Source organism: Gavia stellata, chromosome 7 (genome assembly GCF_030936135.1).
Source record: "Gavia stellata isolate bGavSte3 chromosome 7, bGavSte3.hap2, whole genome shotgun sequence".
Classification (NCBI taxonomy): domain Eukaryota; kingdom Metazoa; phylum Chordata; class Aves; order Gaviiformes; family Gaviidae; genus Gavia; species Gavia stellata.
Window position 1 is genome coordinate 35980886 of NC_082600.1, and position 25807 is coordinate 36006692.

The window sequence follows — 25807 nt, forward strand, 5'->3', positions numbered from 1 at the left end:
TTAGCTCTAATTATTTGTATTTTTGATTTATTTTTGTAACTGTATGAGTCATGGACTTGTACAAATAACAATTTGGTTTATGTTGAGGTTTTCTTCATTTACAGAAACTTTTGTAAATGCTAGTCAGTTCATCCAAATGAATTTGACTTCTAAAACAAAAATAACCTGTTTTTACAAACGTTTGTGTTAGATCTTGTATTTGATTCTCAGCTTCTAAAAACATGCTGCATCTCTCAACAATTTTTGCAGTATTTAGACTAAGTACCAAGGTTTTTTTTAAAAAAAAAAAATTCTCGGGCATTTAAAATGAAACTAACAGATATATTGAAGAAAATGTCTTGATGATGAGTATTGGTAGTTAAATTTATTTACTTCTTAGTTTTAAGTGTATTGTAGCACTACTTTGATATCAAAGTTAGACCTTACCCCAGCTCTACTTCTTTTGAGACAATGGTTTTTATTTCTATTGGAGTAAATTGGGAGCATATTTTCCTTGTTGAGTAGGGAAATTAATTGTATTTTGACATGTGTACACACACATTGGAGAATTATTAGAACACATGGAAAATAAATATGCAGTTTATTCAAGAAGTGAAAAGTCTTAAAACTTCATCCAGCAATGTGTTCTGTAATAGGTACCAAGTATTTTCAGTTGTGAGCAGTAAAATGTTTTATCTTAATATGAAAGGATGGTTTTTAACTTATTTTTAGAGCAATAGAATAGTGTTAAGTAGACGGTGCAGAAGCAGGTTTTAGGTGCTGATAGTGTTGCAAGAGACGAATGTAAGAAGCCATGGTGTGTTAAAAGTTGATTTGCACAAGCAAATGTTTACATCTTTTGGAATTTAAGCTGTTTGTCTGTCATCAGTTGTAAAATTATTTAAGAGTAAACACTTTAAAACTGTTCATTAGCTTTCTGTATGTGCGAATTGCTTATTGGCAAAATGTAAGAGCTGAAAGCATGGGATACTCTTGGTTTTAATAAAACCATTGGTTTTGTCCCTTTTCTGACACCATTGTTCTATAATGATGTAGAAATTTAGGTTATGTCATATGGAGACTGTGGACATCAAAAATGAGTAAGTCTGAAAAATAATGAAGTCAGAAGTGCTTCTATTCTGGCTCTCCTTTTTGTTCATCTTAGATACATATTGGTCATTCTCACAACTAGCAAAAGGCATGGTGCAACATAATTTAGCAGGAGTAGGCTTCTAAACTTCTTGAGTGGTATGTCAATGAAAGGAACCATTCTACGTGCTTTCTGTTCCCTGCCTCCTTCCCCACCTATCCACCACCTTTCTTGCTGAATTGGTTCAGCTCAGTGATCTGGTAGAAACCTCCTGTCCCCATCGGCCCAGCTGAGCTGCCTCCCTCGGTTGCTATGTTATTGTTAAGATCTAACACTGGGAAAGAGCCATGAGAGGATCTTAACAGGATTGCTTGGTGTTGTAGTTAAGTATTGGAAGCTTCAATTTCATTAAATAAGGGAGCCAATGTAACAGTTCACCATCCAAAGCGGAAGCTGCTTCTCCCTGCTCTCAGCTACGTGCTCCTACCCTCTGCCTTTGGCTGGTGCTGGCAGATCCCTCCGAAGACTCAATGTTGGCACCAAAGCACCATGTTTTGTATCATTTCATTTGTATCATGAGGTAAATAAGGCTCAGCAAAGCAACTGCTAGCTGTCATAGCTGATGCAAGGAGGGTAGGAGATGGAAATAGGAGAGAGAGAGAAAGGCAATGTCATGAGGAAGAAAATGAGATCTGACTCCTTCCATAATAGTGAGCTGTCACATCAATTCCTGTTTGAAAGAGCAAGACCTGAGATATTAACAGAAAATATGTACTAAATATTTTGAATGCTAATGTAGCTTTGACAATGTATTACGTATGGAGCAGTAAACTATTTTTGACCATCAATGCAAGCCGGTCTTGAACCTGTAGACTTAAACATCAGAAAGGGAGATTTTGGTAGGGGTCTGACAAACAAGCCCTTAAACACCAGGAAAGATTGTCAAAGAAAATTGTTTTGGAGGTTTTACAGAACAGTTTAGGTGCACATCCATTTCTGTAAATTTGATCATGTTTTGGAGAAAGATTATGAACACTAGATGCCCAAGGGAAGTCCCTACTGCTTAATCCTGTGATTTACAGATGGATGTATAATGTGCTAGAGACCAGCAAAATGAGAGTCTAATCTATATTTGAAAGTGTAGTTCATGGATCTGTTGTGGTTTTGGGGGTATAATCTCAGAGCTTTTCTATAGATAGTTATGCTAAAATGGAACATGTCATATTCGTGTCAGTAGCAGTGAAGAGGTGTTACAAAAAATGGCCTTCAGAAATTACCATTTTGCTAAGTGCTATTAAATGATAGACTTCATTTAGAAAGATAGTTTCATAGCTGTCTTTTTGTTAACTTCTGCTATGGATGATGCGTATAGATTTGCTTATCCTGGAGATGTTTACCTGCAAGTGCTTAGAGATGGTTGCCATGTTGACACCTTGTAAACCTGCAGTTAGTTAATGCTGTCATTCTGCAAGTAAACCGTTGATCCTATTATTCTGGGGAGAGAAATCACGGCGGGAAGACAGACACCATCCCAGGAATATGTAGTATCTTATTTCTGTAACCATTAATCGTTCTGTAACCATTAAGGTTGTTGATGACAACCTTCAGTTTATTTTTAGACTATTGCGTTTAGCTGAAAAGGGAGATCTTGACTATCCCCCCACGCTTTGTGTCATCTTCTTGACTCGACAAATCCACGCAGCAAGCAAACGGTCGCGGCGGGTACCTATGGGAACCCGGCGGGGCCCGGCTGCGGGGAAGGGGGGCGAGGGGCCGTGGCTGCGCACGGAGGATGCGCGGCCGCGGAGCCGCCGCACCCGCAGAGCCGCGCCGGGAGCGGGAGGTGAGTGCGGCGCTCGCGGGGGCCGGCGGCGGGGCCCGGGGGGCTCCGTGCCGCTGCTGAGCTGCCCTGGGGGCCGGGGGTGGGAGGGGGGTTACGGTCCCGCTTTCCACGGGCGCGGCACGGGGGTGCAGGCAGCGGGGCGGCAGCCCTGCTCCTCTGCAGGCCCGGGGGGAGAGTTGGGGCACGCAGGCCGCCTTTCCGCTGCGGGGCCGAAGGTGTCTCGCCGCGGGCGCGGCTCCCTGCTGCAGAGCTGGCGGAGCGGAGGTGGGTGGTGCGGGGCGCTGGAGCCGCGCACAGGCGTAGCGGGGAAAGCTGCCAGCACTGGGTTTTTCAGCCATTTTTGCCTCAAAGCCGTTTTCAGGTGCCTTGCGTGGAGCGATGGAGCCTCTTTAAACGCCTGGCATGGAGAAATCGGGCAGCTGTGTGTGTGTTTTAAGGAAGACAAGGGGGACTTGAGGGCCGTCTGTTTATTCTAGGGTGGGAAGTGATGGACTCTAATTATTCGCTGATGTGAGGGGAAAAGGAGCTTTAAGAAACGAGCGTTCTGATTAAAATTCAGCCTTTCAAAGAGGACAGTAAGTGGGGCTTGTTGGTTTTGGGGTTTTTTTCCCTCGTTAAACTACACTGTGCAGCCATTTAGTGAAAGGGATTCAAGGAAACAAACGAAACCTGTCTGCTTCAGGTGAGGAAGATGATGCATGTGAAGTAGGAAGCCTTACCTTGTCTTAAGGTACAAAGAAAATATAATCCAGGTTGTTCAGCACTTTCTAGTGATTCATTTTTCAGGCAATGCAAGAATTGAGCTTGGAAAAAGCAGTTCCTGGCTGAAGAGTTCTTTGCTTTTAGCCCAGAGCTTTATAAAATAGCATAATAAAGGGGGGGGGGGGAATGAACATATTCTCATTAAATGAAACAGTGGATCCATTTTGTTTGCAGTGACTGGTAATGAATATTATGGGCAAATGCAAATCAGAAAATTGATTTCTGCAGTTTGCTACTTAATATTTTTTTTTAGAAGAGAAGAATTTATCCGCCCTCTTCCCCCCACTGCTCCCCCCCACCCCAGTTTTCAACTGCCTCCAGAAGCTGTGGTAGTAAACTGGGATGTGCAGTAGTAAGATCAGAAGTTATTTGCAGCATGCGTACTGGACTTTTTTCCCCACTATCCTTTGTAATTAAATTCCTTTCTTTTTCATAGGACAGAAGTGGCTATCAGAATGACAACTGCCTTGCTTTGTAGCATGGTATTTCTGCTGGCATTTGGATTGGCTTCAGCTTTTAGCCACAGCCCTAGGACCCCTGACAGGGTGTCTGAAGCAGATATTCAGAGGCTACTCCATGGGGTTATGGAGCAATTGGGCATTGCCAGACCCCGGGTAGAATATCCAGCGCACCAGGCCATGAATCTGGTTGGTCCACAGAGCATTGAAGGTAGCTAATTTCTGCTTTGAGTTACGATGAATTTATTAGTATCCTTTGGTAATAATTACTGGTTTACATATAGATGCAGAATATACTGAGCTTAAAATCATGGACTTCATCATGTTGTTGCCTGATCTTTGTTTTAAAATCATCATCCATCTTTTACCTTCCTTAATGTAATGATTTTGGCAGAAGAAGTAGTGTTTGTTTTTAATGTAGAGGCTTTGTAGAAAAAGTCATGTTGTCTTAGAAGTGTCTGGTCTCTCGTACCTCAAAACAACGGGTTTACTAAATTCTTCCCCAATAGTGCGTATAAACGTATCACATATATATTTCACATGAAACAAATGTGAGCTATAGAGCCCAGATCTCAAGGATTTTTAGAAACATTTGCAGACCAGAAGAGATCAAATGTTCGCAGCGTTATGCAAGATAAAGGAAGAAACCTTATACAGGTGGTTCTTCCTACATGCTGCAGAACTCTGTGCAGCCCTCCGTGGGACAGGATCAGTGCTGGAGCACACCTCAACACTGTGTTGCTGTCATGAATGTTCTGGGCTCAGGTTCCTTTTTTTGGCCAGTACTTTTGGTCTCGCTCTGTGTGAGTAAATTTTCCTTGGAATCAGTCTTTTACAGCTATGCAAACCATCTGAAATATCTGGCTCAAATCTTAGGGTATTAGGATAATGTTGCAATGTATTGCTACTTGAATTGTAATAAACCAGCTTTTATTTTGGGACAATAGCAAAAGGTTGAAGGTATGCAATTCCCAATGTTACAGTTTATGTGCAAACATCAAAACAGAGCAGAAACCTCTCAACCCTTCTCTCAGAATTAAATCAATTTGAAAAACCTGCACAATGGGTTTGACTTTCTCTTAGGTGTCTACTTTGGAAACAGAACTGCTAAAATGGCATGGTAAGACATTTATTCAAAACAGTCTACTTCTGTAAGAGATTTCCATACATGATGCTTCCACATGTGGTATCTGCCTGAAAAACTGCATTTTTTACCATTTTCCCCACAGTCTGCCCACTACTCGGTTATTGCCAGGGGACTGATGTCCCTGACCTCCCAGCGGCTCCAGTCAGCCAATATTTTCTGAAGAAAACAGAACAGGAACTGGATTCAGGCAAGGACCTTGTCCTCTGGCAAAGAACGAGGGCAGGAGGCATTTGAACGAGGACTCCCCTGAGGCATTGACCTGTTATGGGCCAATGAAGTGTAGTGTAGTGCTCAGTATAGTAAAAATACTGTGACCTTTCTGAACTGGGGTTTTCTTTGGTTGGTTGGTTGGTTGGTTTGGGGGGGGGGGGGGCTGGATCTTACGCACATATTTTGTGAAATTCCGTCACATGATGTAGAAACAGAATTTCTTCAGAGGAGGAAGCTCCAATCTCTGCTCTGCTAAACAGACCTGCAGGACTTCCTGGAAGAATGTTTCTGATGGTGGTGAGCTGTTACAGCTTGCTTGTGTCTCTCAGATGGTTCTTGGGCAATGTGCAAGGAAGGGAACTGAGCAGCGCAAGAAACAGTGTCATGGGATGTAACGTTTAAGCAAAAAAAACCTGTGCCTGTAGCACAGGTGTTGGCTGACAGGAGTATTGAGGGGGACTGAGAGAGGACTTGTGATTGATGTTCCCAGTGGTACCCATATGAGCTACAGAAAAAATAACTGCATGAGTTTTTAGAGTACATCAGTACAAGGTTTCAGATTCTAAAGGGTTCACCTATGGGCTTTCCACAACATAGTTACACTGTTATCACCGGCTAATAATACTGTGTGCTAGCGTGTAAAAAAAAAAAAAAAAAACAAACCAACAAACAAGACAATAGAAGGGAAAACTAGGGAAGGGAAGAAAGAGGTTTAACAATAATTGGAATACGACACAGCGAAATAGGGTTTTCATCCTAAATACCATCATGGCAAAGTGGTAATTCGCTAACTAGTCTCCTGAGGCGCTGTCTTAATTGGAAATTTTTGCCTGAAAGTAGTGGAGAGTAGACTTGGATATGAAACTCTTACTATTTATGAGAAATTCTGAGCTGCCAGGAGTGTTGACTTCCAGCCATTTTTCAGACTGTAGGTGGCAGTGACCAATGTAGACAGTTTAAAACCTGGTTCATCCCATGCCAGCATCCTCATTATCAACCCACTGACTGTTCTGGAGTGCATCTGTTTCTCATGTTGACCAGATACTGCATCTCAGCATAAAAAAACTCTATCAATCAGAGCTTAATAAACTTAATATGTTCCTATAGAAAATTGGTTTACTTAACAAAATATTTTTGTCAGAAATTGCCCCAGCAGTGTAGACCTGCAGCAGTGTTGATAGCTGCGGATGCCATCAGCTTCAGCCGAGCCAGGATTCCAGAAGTACCACTGATTTTCAAAAGGCTAAGATTTCACCCATTATATGTGTACACTTGCAAACGAGGTGCTGTCAGGAAAAATTAATTTCTGTGGCTTTGGAATTTGGAAACAAATTTAGGCTGCCATAATACAGAGAAGTTTATACTAGCAGCCTGATTATAATGAAATGTTTGCAAATTTGAGTGATTATTATAATAGCCTTTGCCAGCTGAATAAGATCTTAATAATTTTATATGTAACAAAAATACTATTGCTGTTAGTTCATAAGCAGATTTCCTAATTATGCCCGTTTTCCATCTCAGCTGTCTACATTTTTTCCAGGTTTGATCATCATATTTTGACTTTAAAATGCTAAAAACCAGAGGGTGGATGTGTTGCAAGGAACTATACATGGTCTTTCTCGCCTCCGCCATCCCACCCCCCCCCAAAAAAAAAGCTTAGGGCTGCCTTGGCTGTAGTAAGTGAAGTCACAAACTTGGTCTGTACCAAAGACGACTAACTAAAAGATGGACGCTTTTTGGAAAATATATTTAGCAGCATGTGTTCTCTTTCCTAAGTGACCAGATAGTTTTCTTGTTGATGGATAGAAAAAAAAGTACAGCTTGTTTAATTGAAAGAAGTTACTGCCTTTGCTTACATTGAAATCTATAAATATACGGGGTTGTTTGTCTTTTCCTTCCCTTTGCATTTGCCAATTTACCTTTTACCTCAGGTCAAGCTGCTAAAATAGGAGTAGAGTCTAGAAAATGCCTGATAGAGTTTAATCTACCAAGAAATTACTGTGAAGTTCAAGCTGTGTGTAGTCCAAGGAGAGCTCGGAGGTCCAGAGGACTGTGAGTATGGTGGCTTTTCTCTCCTGGTGGCAGCATGAGCAGCATGGGGAGGATGGCTTCTCCGCCCCAAGCCCGCAGGGAGGTGCGGAGGCAGCGTAAGCTCTCCTCCTTTGCTAGGGCTCTGTTAGCTGAGTGGAAGCAGTTCACAGGATAAATATGTCACAAAAATGGGAATTTGCCAGCTGATTCCCTGTAGTGTACCGCAGCCGGCAGATGGTGCGTGGCACGTCAGCACGCCAGAAGCCAAACAGATCCTGCATGGTGAGTGTCAAGCCAAGATGTTTTTAACACCCGAGGTGGTATCTTAGGAGCAGCTGGTTTTTGCTCACCACTTAATAGATTTTGTTTCTGCACACCCCCTGATTCCTGAAAATAATAAACAATATTAACTGCTTTAATTTCTCTAATAATGTTTGCTCTCCTTGTTAATTTATCTTTTCAGAAAGCTGTATTGGAGTCACTTAGCAGTATCTGTAAAAAGAGGGAAAAAACATCGAAAAGCAAAATAGGAATGTTTAATGAGTAGCTGTGTTTCTGTAGTTACTATTTAGGTTTATCACTAGAATACTGTACAAGCACCACTGGGCTATATTCAAGTTTTCTGTAGACAAGAAGGGGGCTGTATCTATGTTAATAGAGGACAAAAATAAATAAATGCCTTCAGCATTTCAAAACCATAAAAGTTATTTTTTCTGCCCGGCAAGGAATTTATGAGGTAAGAGACCACATGTTTTTTTTCTTTCCTTGCATGCTTATAAGTTTGTGCCAATATTTAAGGGTTGGGTTTTGTCTGGTTTGGGGGTTTTTTTTTGGGGGGAGGGAATAAGTGTGTAGTGCATGTTTCAGGACTACTATACCATGCATAGCAGAACAGTAAAATCTCACTTAAACACACGGGGGCACCAGTAGCTCGGCTCGGGCAGTTTACAGCACTTCATAATGGGAAATGTGAAGTCCCATTTTCATTTTGCAAATATCATCTCCTTACATTTTCATTGCCTCCTGTACAATTCTGTACAACAGAAAGCCTCTTGGGTGGCTTGTTTGTTTGTGTTTGATTTGGTTGTTTAAAAAACACTTCAAATGAGATAATGGTTGATAAAGGTGCTGGCATGACAGCCTAGAGAGTCTCAAGTTTTCAATCTGCAAAAGAGGCGTAATGCTGTCAACCTCAGTGACAACATTAAACGATGTCTCTTAAATCCTGATCGTTTGCAGGAGTAAGAAAATACGATGCCTCTTTGGGAGGCTTTTGACTCTCCTGCAGAGACTGCTTATAGCTACTGAGAAAAGGCTGGGGTTTATTTGATTATTTTGAAAGGAAATAAATACCCGTTTATTGTTTTAGAAAAAGGTAGTTACTGTTTGCCTGACTGAGATGATAAAGCTCAAAAGAGTCTGGAACATTATGCTAATATTTCTACTAACAACTGGTAGTTAATGACTTGTCAGCACAGACTCTGTACAAATAGCAACTTTGCATGAAATCTACTGTCTGTAAAATTACACTGATTACTCATGTATGTTAATAATGTCTGTTTTGTTTACATTTTCCTAATAAGAAAGCAGAGACAGTGCTGGATTACCTTGCTGTCTGGCCTGTAGCATACCCTCAAGACCTACAAGGACAGTGAAATCTTACTAGAAAGTTGCCAAAACTTTTGCTTATGAATGGACTCAGTGAAACCAGTGCAGAAACGACTTCTGCACTTGGTTGCTTTTGGGCTAATGTGTGTGCTATGCTTACACCCGAATATATTTGGACTTCCTTGGGTGACTAGAAGTAATAAACATTGACACACGGGAGTATGATATCTGGGGGTCAGCAAACATGGCAATGGGATGGCTGCATCCTCTTTGTTCTAGCGTACATCCTCTGTGCCAGCATCCAGGGGTAGCAGTGTGGGAGTCCCTGGGCTGGCAGCGTGCCACCGGGCTGGGGCAGACCTCCCGCAGCCAAGGCTGCCGCTTCGGGGCTGCTTTGTGCTGCCGATTTAGTGCAAAGAGACCACACAATCATTTGGGATTTGGATTATTGTATCTGTTCTATAGAGAAGGTCCTGCTGCAGTTAAGACATAAAGTTACACTCACATTGGGACTGCTTTTGCTGAAGCACACATGACTAATCAAACGCTGTGTTATCGGCCTGATATTTAACAAACAAAATCAAACCCCAACACCACTCTACTAGTCTCTGCTTTCAGGGGTGTTTTTTTCTTGCAAATTACTGAAATAGCCCGGGAAATATGATTTCAAAATTTAATATGGACATCTCAATTTTGTAACATAAAATGAAAATGGTAAAGCTTTTTTGTACATTAATATGGTAGACATCTGGATTTGTATAGATCTGGATAAAAAATACGTATCATTTTCTTTGTATTTTATTCCCCAAATTGTAACATCAAACGTAACCAGAATTTGAGTATCAGGCAGTGGCGCATGTCATAAGAGAGGCGATTTAGAATGCTAATTCCTGAATTTAGAAGCTAATGACAGTGCCAAATGACACTGTCAAATGACAGTGGTGGTTTACAGTGGATTTTCTTTATCTGAGTAAGTGATAATGGCACAGCTCTGTGAAGAAATCGCATGTAAAATGATTGTACCTGTAACTCCACAAACAGGAAAATAATGAGGTGGTATGACTTTATTTGTTCTTTATTAAAGACAGGTGTTTGAAAATTTGGCCCATAATATCCTTGCTTCCATATGAATTTATAAGCCATGACAAGCTGTGAATAATAAGAAAGCTAAGTCGGTGTTTGTATTGCTATGTGGAGACCGTATCGTGTTATCTCAATGTGTTTGACAAGTTTCCTCTTGAGGAACAAGGGCAGGATACAGTGAAGGCTGGGAGAGTTATCACTGTGGGCTCTGCCACTTCTGAATTTTGGGAATTGCCCTTCCTCAAGGCCCCTGTGCTGTCGGAGGTGTGCAGGCACTACTCTTGTCTCCTTGGTGTGTCTGGGGAGAGGCAGGGAAAATTCTCGAAACTAGTGTGCTCATCAGAGAAGTCATTCAATGGGGAACACAAGAAGAAGAGTGTATTAATGCCTGTGTCTCTCTAGATCTTTGTTATTTGCATGTGTGTCTGACTAAGGGACCTATTTAGATTTGAGGCTTTGAACCTCTTCTTGAAACAACGTGCGTATAGCAGTCCTCTTCTCGTGGCTGCAGGAGGGAGTGCAGGTGTCACATCCCTCTTCTGAGGAACCAAGAATAAAAAGTGACTCCAGCTTTTAAAATCTACTACTAACCACTGTTATGTGGTATAGACTACTGCTGCTATTCATAAAGTCATCTTTAAAAGATGCTACCAAAGGAGAAAGCAGTTTGAGATGGGATTCTTTCAGGGAGGAAAGGTGGCAGGTCTGTAGGGATTTAGAATTAAGTAGATTCTCACGGGCCTAAAGGTAATTGATTAATTAGAATGGGATTTGTAGCCACAATTATTTTTTTGTACATGTTATGAGAGGAAAATAATCCAATAAGAGGGGTAAGAAACCTGAGGAGGAGAGGGAATATAGCTTCTGTATTGTCTGATGCTTTGTAGTACTTCTGTTTTCTCGTGTTGGCAGATATCATATAGAAATTTAATATGAAACTGTAAAATTTTATCTAGCAATGGAATATGGTCCATAAGTATTTAAAAATCTGCCAGTGAAGATCAGCCAAATTATGATGAGCTCTTGTTTTCAAAGATTTTTTCCCTGCTTGTTTTTCATATGTATAAAATAAATCCTTAGGCACATTAGTTAGGGTTCATACCTTTTTGTAATTGTTCTCAAAATCATGTGCATTTCCCCTGCTCCCATCTGAATTTTAAATTGACTTGCAGTAAGAAAAGCTTTTTTAATTTATGTGTTTCTATGAAAATATGTTTTAGAAGTCTAGACAAAGAAGAGATTCTTGCTTTTCTTGATTATGGTGTCTTGTGCAGGAGATAGGATCTCTGGAACGCTTCAGAGGTTTCCGGAGCTATTCTCTCTGTGCTTCCCATCGTGCGTGCTTTCAGCAGTGCCCTCACAGCTGCTGCAGGGATGAATGAGAAGAGGAATGTTCTCAGCTGCTGAACAGGAGGGAGGACAAAGCTGGTTTTTCCCCTTGGGATGGTTTAGTACATCAGGTTAGCTGGCCCGAGTCCCTCTTCCAGCACCAAAGAGCAGCGTTGGGCCTGGTCTTACCTGGCAGGGCTCTTCATCTCACCACTCTCTTGCGTCTTCATTGTGTGCTGATGCTTTTATTCAAGCACAAAAGAAACCTCATCTTGACTTGGGCCATGTTGGCAGAAGTTTTGAAGAGGAAGGCCTCTGCTTTTGGAGTTGTGAGGTTATACCGGCTCATCAAAGCAGAGACTTGGGAGCCTTGTAGCCCCACACTGGTATTGTTCACGATGGAGTCGTTTGGGGGTTAGAAAATCTACCCTGGTGGCAGCTGCAGACAGGCATGTGAAGCTTTTAAACACTTCTGTTGAAGAACCAGCTGGGACACTGAGCCATTTGCGTGGAAAATGGAATTGAATTAATATGAATGGCGAAATGAACAGGAAAACTTTGTGAAGTTCAGTGGAGCAGTAGACAGAAAACATGGTCCCGTTCTGGACAATTCTGGTGCCTCCACACTTCACATTACAGGAGCGAAAGGAGTATTTTTCTATGAGTGTCTTGACATTGATGGAACATCTGGGCTTCTCATGCAGCTGGTGTCAATGCCAGTGAATGAAGTGCTCCAGTCTTGCGTTGGCACATTTACATTTATAGGATTGAAAGAGTGTCCCATCCCTCATGGGATGAAGTCGGTCACTGGCTTCCTTTTGTTGCCCTGTTTCATAGAGCCATGCGCTGCGCACGTGGTCATTAGCAAGGTGATGTTATGGCAGCTACAGGTGTGTGTTGTTTGCTGGACATGCTTTCCCCTGACTCTGCTGATGCATGGTAGCTGGAAGTCGGTGCGGCAGAGGCGACCTATCGCTGCATACTGCAGATTGCACTGTGTTTGTAAAAAGGGCAAGCTTACCCACACGGTGAAGTGTGAAAGCTTTCTGCTCAAACAAATTAATATAGTCCATTAGAGGACTGTTCAACCAAGGGAGGTGTAAGAGATTGCTTCTGCACTCTGTCAGCAAGTGAGCTGCTGGATTTTTTTTGTTGTGTGCGCAATTGGAGTAATAATGGCATATAAGCTACTGTTATAAATTTATTGTGAGAAAGGCATGGGCGTTACTTTGGTCCTAACCGTTTCATAATAAAAGCATTTCATATCTTAAATATTTGTACTGTTTGTAATTAAAATATGGTATAAAATAGAATTATTCACTGAAAGCAAGGTCAGTAATTGTGTGATGTGTGTGCTTAAGGCTTTAGAAAACACATTGAAAGGAATTTGTCCCTCTGCAGAGAAAACAAAAATTAATGTTTATAGTTTTAAGAAATTTTGTGTGTTAAGGAGAAGACAAGCTGACTGTGGAATCTGGGATGCTTGAGTATGTATAGCTGTAGTTTTCTTGGGTTTCCCGAGGCATGCTCTCGAATCATTACGGAAGTTGGCTAGGTTTGCATTTTTCCGTTCTTGGTTCTCCTGTGTTCTTTTTCCTTCCCTATTCTCTTATTTAGGAGCTTCTGTGGAATAGAGAAAATGTGATAATTTGTCATTTTTTCAGTGCCTCTCGTTTCCTGATCTTAGTCAATCTCAGCAACCAGAATAGCACTGTCTAGGATGAAGCTAGCTGAAGACTCACAGAGAAAATGGGGTTGGGACTGTAAAGCTTTCAGTGATGTTAGAAAGGGTAAAGAAAATGAAAATGCATTTTTTGCATTCAGGATTTTTTGACAGTTTGAATTAATCAGATTACATCATGGGGACTCTTGCAGATAATAAAGGAAAGGAAAAAGGAAGTTAGTGGATGGTATCCCGTTTTAGGATACAAAAGCACCAGAAAGCATTCTGCCAAACTTGCCTTTGATTAGGGATGAGACATCACTTTTGAATGTGACAACGACACAGCAAAGGTAGGTACGGCAAGATGACTGGGGACGGAAGTGCAGGAAAGCTGTCACGGTGAAAGGAAAAAGAGCTATGTCTGTATCAGAGAGGACACACTGGAAATAATTTTGAAGATTTTTCCCAGGGATAAGAACTAATAGTCTATATTAACAAAAGATTTTGCCAAGTAGCAAAGATGGTATTGCATCTCTGATTAATATCTTTACTCCCTCAGGAATCTTACACAAATGGGATAAGGTATACCAGGCTTCCCTTGTAGATTATACTTGCTTGGCGTTTGTACGGCTCAAGATCATAAGAAGTGTAATTCTTACTCAGGGGGAGTATTCCTCTGTGCATCTGGGAAGCGTTTGGGCACTTTAAGAATCTGCTTCATGATGTTTAAGAGCAAAAATATGAAAACTAAGGCATCTAGCATGACTCTCTAAGTAAAGGGCTTTAATTTGGGATCTGGGGCTTATTTACTCACAACAGATACTCGTGATCCATTCTATTTTGTATCTCCTTGCTAAGATTGGCCAAACCACCTCTTTTCTGAATTTGAAAGTGGGGTAACCCTGTCTACACCATGACGTGGGAAACTGTTCCAATCAGACCGAAAGGCAAATTTGTCCCATTATTTGTCTTTCAGTGTTCTGCAATCATCTTACACTTTTGAAAATCCATTCTCACTGACTTTCTTAAAATGACTCTTCTTGGGGGGGCAGCGTTGCCTGTTTGTATTTGATGTGGAGGATTGCTTCTGAGAGCAGATGTGTTTCAGTTGTGCTTTACGCTACCAATAGCTGGGTAGCAGCAACTACAACTTCAGTGGACTAACAGCATTTCCATTGGATGTGTTTGATGAGGGGAATATTCAATACTGGCAGGAAACTAGTTGCTCTATTGTGTTTTCTTTTCCTTTTTTTTTTCTTTTCTTGTCTCCAAGAGCAGAGTGGTTGTGTTGTCCTGCCACTCAATAGAGACAGTATTGCTCCTACACAGAAATGAGCTAAAATGTGTGCACTTTAAATTTTCCGTCATTCCAAGTATCTCTAATTGAGATGATACCAGCAGTTGGTGAGATGATTAAAGACTTTTCCAGAATTATAGGGAAGGGGAGAGGCACTATTCCATTTTTGTTTTCCACCCTGTAACAGTTCAAGACCAGTGCCAGAAGATGGTTACATACATGCATATATTTTAAATGAAATTCAGAGCTTCCTTATGATAATACTGACCTCAGTCCAAAACAGCTAAACTTCTAGTTTATCCTGTAGGGATGTAAAACAACTCCATGCTCACACAGAAATCCTGCACATGAAAGGGAGCTGATTGTTTTGGAGGGGTTTTTCTTTGCTAGTTATGTGGCACACAAAAACCAGTTCATACAAGAAGTAAGGGAACTCTAACCTTAACCCTTGGGAAAAACATAGATTTATCTAGCCCATCCTTTCTCAGTAAAAGGGTGTTCTCTGTACTATTCTTCTGGATTTTTGCTAGTCTGGTTTCAAATAATTTAACAACGGTGTCTCTCATGCTTCCCTTGGATAGGGAATCATGAAAAATTCCTAGATATTTGGTAGTCTTGTCTTTTTCTTTCAGTCTCTACCTCAAGGTTCAAGAGACCCATCTTGTGCTATTTTTGTAGTTGACTGTGTATGTTTGTATCACAATATTTTGACTTGGTACCTGCAGTGTGTTTAATCCTAATATGTTTCTTCAAATCAGTAACATTACAATACCAAAACTAATGCAGCTTGTGAATTACTGTACATAATACCCCATTTGATATATTCATAGCATTTCATTTTTATTATTGCAGTCTTTACTGAGTGCACTATTTATCAGAGTTTATAAGGAATGAGCTTTGCTAATGCTATTAAATCACTCAAGTGTGTTAAATTATGGCATTGGAGCAGGTGCTATTGTCTCCAGCTCTTTTGGAAAGGAAGGAAAAACCCTTAAACGGTCCTGGAGATTTATACCTAAAGGAAACAATCCTTTATATTAATATAAAAAGATTGGTTTGTACTCAGTCAAGGGAATTTTTGGCAGTCAGTTTAAACTTACATGTATATATAGCACACTGGAGCCTGCTAAGTACCTCTGTTTTCTTTATGGATGGAGCTTTGGTGCCAAGAGGTCTGCACCACATACAAGCGTAGATATGCTTCTATCTGATGGATTGTCCCATAGTGAACCACATTGTATACAGGATGTTCAAACACGTATTGATTATGTGGTTCTGTAGTTTACAGCAGAATCATAACCTGATGCTTTTAAGTACATATATGCAATCAATCTTCATGTGAAGGAGCTCAGTACAAAACAAATACTTTATGCTATACATTAGATGTTAGATTAAATTACATTAGATTAAATGTAGGTTATACATTTTTTAACCTCATCAGCATAGCATTATTATGAATCTGTGCAGTTCTTCCAAGCATCATCTTTGTGTTGACTATGGATTGTAAATGTATAATGAAGTTCATAGTGTGTATAACGCTATTCCGGTTTTAGTACCAGGTCTCGTGGTCAGCTACAAGGGAAAACTGCATATAGTACAGATGCAAATTTTTTATAGGGCTGCTTTTATTTTTGTTACATATCTGTAAAACTTTCCTTCCACATTGCATTACAGAATAAGAAACTTGTACCTGAGGGCAAAAATTAGCATGTTGATGAGATTTTGGTCCATCATGCAAATGAAATTGAAATGTATCTGCTCATAGACCAACTTGCTTCTGCTACTATAATGCCAGCTTCCAACTTATTATTTGCAAAATATAGACAATTTGATTCAACTACCACTTCTAAATGTAGAAATGAATACAAAATTTGTCAAGACTGCCTTACGTTAGCAATTTTTGAAAGTGATTATGTTAGTTTACAATGCCTAGCTGTATAAAAGATTATTTAGGTTGGTATATTTATTTGTAAGTTGGGACAGGAGTACTTGAATGATTCTTCTGGAGCAGCTTTCATGTTCAGAAGCTTAATTCCAATCTTTTGGATCTATGAAAAATTACAGAAATTGAAAATAAGACTATTTGGTGATAATATGGTGATCGTGCTGTTTACCCAAACAGTTGTGTCTGTGTTCACTCTTTAACTTGCACTTTCCAATCATTCAAATTCCTTTTCCTCTCATTCATTATTTGTGGGATTTATATGTTGGCTCTATGTTGCTATCCCTCATGATATAGGGTTTTAAAAAAATGTTGCTCTGCTGTCGCACAATCATCTCAGTACTCAATAACTACTACAGCTGTTGCTGCAGTGTGTGTGGTGGCTGTCTTACGGCAGGGAAAAAGAGCATGCTTGAAACAAAAGTTTTTATTTGTCTGAAATTCAAAAGAACAACACTGTACGGTAGTATTTAGAAAACTCTGCAAGCAGCTGGGTTTTAGCCTGTAGATGCATTTGGCCAGTAATGTGTGCAGAAAAGATCTGGAGCAGATAAATATTTGTAGAGAGGCACATAGAGAGAGTGGCTTGAGCTTGGTTCCCAAACCTTTGGTGGAAGACCCTACTTGTCAAAGGCAAGGCACGCAAGCTGAGATGTGGGGAAGAAGGCTGTAGCACACCATTTCTGTGTGCGTTTGCCCAAGAACAGGAAGCCCATCATCATCATGTCCTCCGCCACTGAATTATAAAACCTGCTGCACACTGCTGTTGTAACCCTGCAGTGATGGTGCTCCGAGTCCTGCAGGGCAAATATAAAAGCCTGCCTCTAGAACTGATCTATTAAGTAAAGGTGTAAAAGTCACTGAATGTGATGTTTCGTACTGTAATGACTACTGTGTAGCTGTACATGCACAAGAACTCCTATAAACAGTCTGGACTCTCAATCACTTTTCACCATTACTACAGGAAACTCAAATTTGCATTTAAGAAATGGTTTGATTTAAAAATAATTTTCCTAGCTGTACACAACCAAATTTGCTATATCATCTTGGATCTCCTCACAGGACTTAATTTATTAATGTATTTCTAGGCTGTGCAAATAGTATATTTCTTTCTAGTGTCATTAACTTTGTCTTCTTGCCATGATGCTGTCTTGACATATCTTCTTCAATTATTAGTTGCTACAATGATCAGCAACAGTATCAGTGACTGGAGATGATTGTGCAGTAAATATATTAAGTTCCATTACTGTCTCCTGTTTCTTTTTCTTTGCATTTTCTTACCTATAACTTACATAGTTAAGGAAAAATCAAGCCTAAGATTAATAATAAGTGGCTGATTTTGTTTCCTAGTTTCATTTTTCATTACCTAAGTTATCCGATTTAGGTCACGGGGTTGTGTTTCTAAAAGAGACGTTTGAAATCTAAACTTGGATCTGTCTCTATAACAATTATATATATTTTAAATCTAAGTCTGGATTACTTGAAGCAACTAAAGCACTTACACTTGTAATCTTGTACAAAGACAGTGTGTGTAAATCGTCCTTGCTAGGTGGTGCACATGAGGGTCTCCAGCACTTGGGTCCTTATGGCAATATCCCAAACATCGTGGCTGAGCTGACAGGAGATAACGTACCAAAGGATTTCAGTGAAGATCAAGGATATCCTGACCCTCCAAATCCCTGCCCTATTGGAAAAACAGGTAATTCTGCTGTAGCCTTCGCACCTCTGTCTTCACTGTACATCTTTCAGCGCTGTACTAGGCAGTACGACACTTGATCGGTAATGAGTGTTTTCTTTCATTCTCTACCCCAGGAGCAGAACTGTTGAGCAATCAGGTGTTTTAGATGAGGTTTTTTTTTAATGTGTGCACCTTCTGTATTGCTATATGACTGCTGGAGAAGGTCAGGTGGACGAAATCATCTTGACCTCAGAGTAGAAGATAGTGAGATTTATGATGGTGTGCTGTTCCTGAGGGAGTTCATTTTTAGGCTGGCCCCTGAAAAAAGTTATCATTCTGTACAGATGAGATTTACCCATATTTTAGAGACTTTCATTGTGCCAAGAGGAATGAAACTGTCTCCCCTGATCTCCAACCCAGACCGTGAGTCAATATTTAAGATACCTTGGCTCCAATCCATGTGGCTTTATAGCTCACTGAGGGTGCATCTGTGCCAAGAAATGGAGAACGACGTGGACATACCCCAATGTGTTGCACGCAGGCTCGCTCTGGCAGAGGAGCAGTGCAGCCTCGGAGTGCCAGAGCGGTACTGTACCTGAGACACCCAGTACATCCCTCAGCTTGCAGCTGCGCATATACCAAGCCATGCGGGCGGCTAGCGCTGAAGGATCTCTAAAGAAGCGCTGCATGTGCATGATACAGACATACCCTCAGGGAATTGATCTTTTTCCTGTTACTTGAGCCAAGGAATGACTTCCAGTACTGAAAGTAGTAGTAAAACACCCATTGGCTGCCTTGGGACCTGGAACTGGGAATGAGCATTCTATTTTTCTCTCATTTTTTATTTGTGAGCTAAGAGATCCTTTCAAAATCTTTTCTGTTTAGTCTTCTTTTACGTTATTTGGATAATGCAAAACAGTTGTCTGTGTTCTTATTAAAAAAATGTTCTAACTAGGTTAGAATTGATCAAAAAAGAAATATTTGTCATGAAAAGTTTTGCAAACTGTGATTTTACATTTTATTCAAAAATATGACAACATTTCAAATAGTCCTCACCTACTGTTTTCTGTTACAGCCCATTTGGCGATGATGTCTGCATCTCTTCTGAAATAATATCTAATCTTTCATTTTATTCAATATAGCTGTTGTCTGACAGGTTTCAAATGATGGGTTTAGGTTTTCTCACACACAGACTTTCTGTCTTCTGTGCTTGCTCATTAGACTTCTGTTAGTGATTAGATAAAGAAATTAAAAACCTGGCATCCAGAGAAATACCTTTGAAAATCCCTTCAATTTTTCTTTCTTAGGTGAAATAAAAGTTATTAGCTAAGCTAATACAGTCAGATCTGAACACAGGGGGAATTCTTAGGGAAGTGCTGCCTGCTCAGATAAATGGCTCTGTTGTAGATACGCTGTGAGTGAAGATAGTATCTACTAGGATTAGAGTAAAATGTTTTTCAGAGCCTTAAATGGAAATTCAAGTGGTGACTGTATTATGCATACAAATTACTGGAGGCCTTCCTCAATCAGGTCTGTGGATTTGCTTAATGGAAAACAATTTTTCCAGTCACTGTCTACATATGCACATTCCACAGCGGGAATACATAAACCCGAAGCACTTGAGGTTGAAGACTTTTGGATTAGCAGTCACAGAGGGCACACATATGTCCAGCTGCCCTTTGTGTTTTCTACCAAAAGACACCGATGCTCTGAGAAGGTCTACCACATTTCTGTTGTCACCTGCTTCTCTTTTTGAGATGACCCTGTCCCTGCTGAGACTGAAATAATTTTTAAGTGCTTGTAGTTAACTTTAATGGTTTCTGAGTTACTTAGCCAGTATGGTTAGTTTTCCCCTGTTTCCTATTGGCAACTTTATTTTTTTTCCCCATTCGAAGGAAAAAAAGAGAGAATGCAAGATCTGTTGGACTTACAATAACCTCCTCAGGTCATTGAATCAACTAATTTTTAAGTCAAGTCTTTACTGTTTCCCACATCTAAGGGAAAAAGATAATCCATCTGCAAATCTTTTTACATGATGATCACACACGGACAGAAGGGGAGGTCCACAGGTGTGTCCTCTGGTGTGTCTGTGTTCTGGCAGATGTAGCTGCTTGGATGCGCAGCATCATGCCTTGGGTGATAGGATCTCCATGGGTATGTCCGAGAGGAACTTGGAAGCTCCTCTGACAAGCTGACAAAGCAGAGGGAGCTCCAGGAGCAGACTCTATCCAAGGAGCTACTCTGGCCTCAAGTTAACGAATCTTTGTTTAATCTAAAGATTACTTATTTTGGTAAAAAGTCCATAAACTGATTTTTAAAAGGGTATTATTCTTGATGTGACACTGTCTGCAAAACCATCCCTTGTGATTAAAGGAAGTTTCTGGACCCATCAGATAAGTCACCGATCTGCAGAAAAGTCTTCAGCATAAAACTTCTGCCACATTGCATTTTTATGAGATCTTATGATGCGTAAATTATTTTCAGCCATTTTGAACAAAGTAGGAAACCAGAAATGGAGTTCCATGGAGAGTTACTAAGTGAAGGAAATTCTCTCTTTGCTCACAGCATTGTTTCACCATGAGCTTCAAAAGTATTGCCTAAACAATTCCTACAAGTTCCTGTGGGCATTTAAAAATGAAAATACGATCCCTTCTGAATCAGAATAACATGCAATTCTATGTAAAATCAAGCTCAATCACTAATTTAAAAGAAAAACAAAAAGGAGGGGGGGAGCTTGGAAAATAAATGTGTTTAGTTTTGAAGTTTCATTAAATTGTGGGGCTTTTTAAAAAAATTTAAATATATCATGACAAATTCCTTTCAAAAGAAAAAATACCTGCTATTTTTCAGTCATCCAGTTCTTTAATTTTTTTTTAAAATTGCATAATTGCATTTAATAAGTTTGCTGATTAATGTGGGACATATTATGTGTTTCCAAGCTACTGAGCACTCAGTGCTTTCTGACATACTTTTGCAGTTGATGACGGGTGTCTAGAAAACACCCCAGACACCGCAGAGTTCAGCAGGGAATACCAGCTGCACCAACACCTTTTTGATCCAGAGCATGACTATCCCAACATGGGCAAGTGGGTGAGTACATGCTTCTTGCTTATTTTTATTAACTGGGTATTGTCTGCTGTGTGGGATACTATGAAACAACAAGGAGAATACTCTGCTTATTGCTGGAAAAATTATCACCCTAAGTGAAACTTCTCAAAAAGGTGAACTTGCCCTTAAAAAAATAGAAATAATGCCTGTGATTGATGAAAAGCCCACAGAAATAGAAAGTAGAAATCCTGTCCAAAAGCATGACAACGATGTATGTGCTTGATAAGTGCAGCAAACCACATTTCAAACTACAGTGAACCTGTAACCAAAATTAGTGCAGATTTTAGCACAAAACTTCAAAACATAACAGGGTCCTAATTTGAAAGATTATACAGGTTCAGTGACTACTCACTGTTCAGCTACTTAGATGCTAGAAAAAAAAATAAATGGAGTGCAGCAGTGCCTAAATACCTTAAAAAAAATCTAGGTCCAGACAACGTGCTCTACGGAATTCTCTCTGGCTTAAGGATTTTTGAGAACTTGATGATGCTTCTTCCTCTATTCAGGTTGTGCACTATATTATATTCAAAACCTATTTTACATATTGCATATAATAAATACAGTGAGCTACACTAAGGACAAAAATCTTGCTCTGAGCGTACAAGGACTTTAATAACTCCAGCTAGACTACTTCTGCAGGCTAGAGGCTCCAAAGAGAGCTCTGCTGCTTAATCTTAGATTACATCAGTTAAATGTCCAATCCCAAATCCATCTTCAGGCGCCAGGAAAACAATAACAAGGATCGTAATTTATGCTTCTAGAGCAAATCATGAAATCTCATTTTACGTTGTTATAACACTTAAGGTTGCCCTAAACCAGGGCTCTGTAAGCATATATCGATAAATGGACATGTTTGGCAGCCTCTTCTCCTGCTGTAATTGTGAGACAATGATTCATCATTCATAATCAAACCAGTCTAAGATTTATAGTCTTAATTACTTATGTGAGTGCTAAATTTCTAGAGAGAGTCATGCCAAAAATCTGAATTTTGGAAACTCTTGTTGCATTCTAAGTAATTACCATCAAAGGTTTTCATTCTAAAAACACCAGATGGTGAACTTTCTTATTTATGCCAGATAATGCTGTTAGTTTTCTTATTATTCATGTGTAATTTACTTTCATAATACCATTTGAAGACTACAAAGCACTTCTGTAAATCTTTGGCCTATAGCAATGTTTCAGAATCAAGCGTACATACTGCGTTGTCATCAGCAACATATATACTCATCAAATGGTAGGTAATCATTAGTGAATACTGGCCTTTTTGCGTTTCTACATCCATCACTACTAATTCAGGGGAAAAAACTGCTCACGCATGGATTAAAACAGACTCTAGGTACTAAACAGTAATCATATCTAGCTGCAGCGTGGCCAACTCCAGATCTTTTTAATTAGAGATGAAACAGCTGGTAATGTGCATGAGCAAATGTTCTGCTGAGATCCCAGAGAATTGCCCCGATTGCCTCCTCGTTGTGTATTGCTACACATTAAAAAGATAAAATACAACAGTATCTGGTTTTATGGCTGGTTTTGTTATTTTTATCTCTCTGGAAAAATAAGAGCAGAACAGCACTCTAAAAATTAGCTGTTGGAGACTTTTTATAAAGGAGAGATAAAGTAGATCAGATCTTTTAGGTCACTTACTGTCATCTGGATTAAGTCGTAAATGACCGACACAGCCAACTGTGGGCTGCCCAGCGGGTCGCTGGTGGCATCCTCATCCTCCCACTGCCCCCAGCCACCAAAATCCCCTTTGCCTGCCAGCAGCCCATTCCTGCTTCTCCGTGGAAGAGCCTAGGACCAAACGCCTCAGGGGCTGTAACGGCTGTGTATTTACAGGCTGCATTTCCACGAACTCCTGCGTGCTGTGAAGGCGCTGGGCTGTCACCACCGTCTGAAGCCCTCGGAGTCAGTGTGTCTCCTGGACCCTCAGGAGCTGGCGTGTGCTCGCAGCTCTCGGGGGAGCTTCTCCCCTGCCTTTTCCTGCCACAGAGCGGTTGAGGCAGTGTTACAGTTCCCACTGACTTGTCCTTTCAAGGAGCCAGCATGCATTCCTTAGCCTAACCACAGTAAAACCCAAATTACATTAGCAGGTCAGAAAGAAAAGACCTGCTTGTTCATGAATAATGGGAAAGAGACAGGTTGGTTGGTTTGTTTTGGTGACAGACTCTCATGCTTGCAAAGCTGTGGGACCTCTGCAGTACCCTGTGAATAGCAGACACATTTTACAAGGGTAAAACAAGTCTAGAAGCTGTCTCATACAGCAAAGTGTATATGATTCTGTGTTGATGCTAAATATTATGTGTACGTACTGCTAATACATATGAAGATACAAATATATAAATGATAAATGTATACTGGGTTAGGAGAGGGAAGAAAGAAGAATAATTTTCCTGTCTTTGGGAGAACTCTCCATATATCAGTATGCTGACATGTGGGAAGTCTTGGGAACAGGCTCTGTTTATAGGGGAAGATACATAGCTTATACTCTCCTCCCCAGCCCTGAGTACACTCTTTCATCTCCTTATATGTGGAAAATGTGGAGGGGACAGTGGGAATAGTAGGATGAGGGACTTTTGGAGGTTTCTGCCCTAGTGTGCAACTATAGTTTCTGTGATTTCTGGCCACAGAGGTTTCGAGGTTTTTTCCCCCTCAGTTCAGACTTTTCCTTGCAGGAGACAGGTACTTTCCATTAGAGACTGCCTTTTCTGCATCTTGCAACTTGACTCTTTAGATGGTCTGAAGAAGTGGTGTTGGCATCCAGAAAGACTTGCATGAAGATAGCTTACAATACACAATTTACAATACATATCTAAAACCCACTTCTGTGTAAGTTGTGTATTTATGGAAACCCAAAGTGTTAACCACTACCACGTGTAGGGGTTAAAAAGAGGAGGGAAGTTTAGCTGTGTTTTCTGACACCAGTATCAGTACAAATGGAAAACTGAAAGCAACTATGTTTTTCAGCAACACTTCTTTTTACTGAAGCAGTGGATAGTATTTCACTCTCAGGGTAGAAATAACACCAGTTTTGCTTATCAGCTACAGTGTAGGGATCCAAGACAGTGCAAAGAAAGGCAAATGGGAAGCAGGGATAAAAATATTTGACTTCTTGTTAAAGAAGTTGCCATCTCTGGCTTCCTAATTTTAATGAAATCCTGAAGCTAGTCACTCATAAATTTCACTTTATTCCAACTTCAGTTATAGTGAGCAACGTTAAGTGCATCATTCTTTGCCAACTGACATTTTAAAATACCTGGATGGCAATGGTCATTATTAGGATGGGTTATGATAGGTCTGGTACCCCTCTTCAATTTCAGGCAGTAAAAACAGATTGTTTAAGTCAGTGTAGTATGTTTGGTGTAACAGAAATTGTCATGCTTGATACTTCTGATAAGACTGTAATTTGACTGAAAAAAAAGCCCTCCCGAAAGGGTGCAACCTTGCTAATGCAATTTTCCTTTTTGGTTTTGCTTAACAGTTGTGTGGGTCCAGATTACAGAGCTGCTGATTTTTACTGACTTAAATTTCAGTGAAGTCAGAAAGATCTAAGGGTAGATCTTTCTGGCATTAGTTAGTTGGTTGTAAGCATTTTAACTTCTGAGGTTTTTTTCCACCCAAATCCCAATCTGTACTACCTTAATCCAAGTAGCTGGGAGGGTGCAAAGGAAGCTCCAGGAGTGAGGGGAAAGTAGCAATTCAGGCGCAGCACATCTCCAGATGAGGTGTATCTTTAACTGGAGAAACTCTGTGGCTTCGTTCCTAACAAGTCCTAGGTAAGAGATGAGAATGGTGAGCACTTCATGGGCAAATTTTGGTGGCTGATGAGCTCAGGTGCTTACGCAGTGGAACATATTTTCAGGATTGCTTTTACCGTACAAGCACACTCTTAGCTTACGCTCCATAACCTCATTTGCTTTGCATTCCACGTAATGCTTAAGTAGTAGTTACAGTCTTAAAATATTCGCAAACAGACTAAACAAAATACGATCTTCCTGAGCAGGAACAGTTCAATTGCAAGGAATTTTCCTGAGTGACAGAATATGTTAGCTCCAGTAGTCATGAAGTTCTTTTTATGTCAGAAACGCTATTTTTCCTCTCATGAAAAGTATAAGGTCAAATAATTTACAAAGAGAGGCTTCGGCGGTGCTTTGTTTTCTGAAGAGAATAATTTACGCATCCATGGGTTTCTTTAAAATGTTAAATTTAAGTTTTCCCAAAGTGAGTTTGCACAAATGACTAGCCAAGAATGTCTTCCTTGGCCAGCTTCATCTCTCTTCCCTTTTGGCACAGCTCAGACAAAATAACTGAGGTTGGGCAAGAGATAGGCCTTGTGAATTTGGGGTTTAATGAACATGAGAAGTACAAAACAGACAATTTTGGCAGATGTCATTGTAACACTTGAAAATGTTTGTTTTTTCTCATATCAAGGCTGCAGAGAGTGTAGAAGTGTTTGGTGAATTTGTCTCGCGCTAGAATTACACTTTCTATTTATATAATCAACGTTAGGTCAGTTGTTTATAGCAGAATTAATGGCCTTGTTTATACAGGGTTCTGCTTTTATACATGTAATTCTTCT

General features: G+C 40.3%; 1 protein-coding gene across 1 annotated transcript in view; it reads left to right on the top strand.

The window, feature by feature from the left end:
• The first annotated feature begins 2887 nt into the window (after positions 1-2887).
• Positions 2888-25807, top strand: part of SCG5 (secretogranin V) — a 28297-nt gene continuing 5377 nt past the window's right edge. Inside the window, exons 1-4 of the mRNA XM_059819239.1 lie at positions 2888-2912; positions 4111-4343; positions 17992-18141; positions 21098-21210. Coding sequence (XP_059675222.1) covers positions 4130-4343; positions 17992-18141; positions 21098-21210 — 477 coding nt within the window. The 5' untranslated portion in view covers positions 2888-2912; positions 4111-4129. The remainder of the gene's footprint in view (positions 2913-4110; positions 4344-17991; positions 18142-21097; positions 21211-25807) is intronic.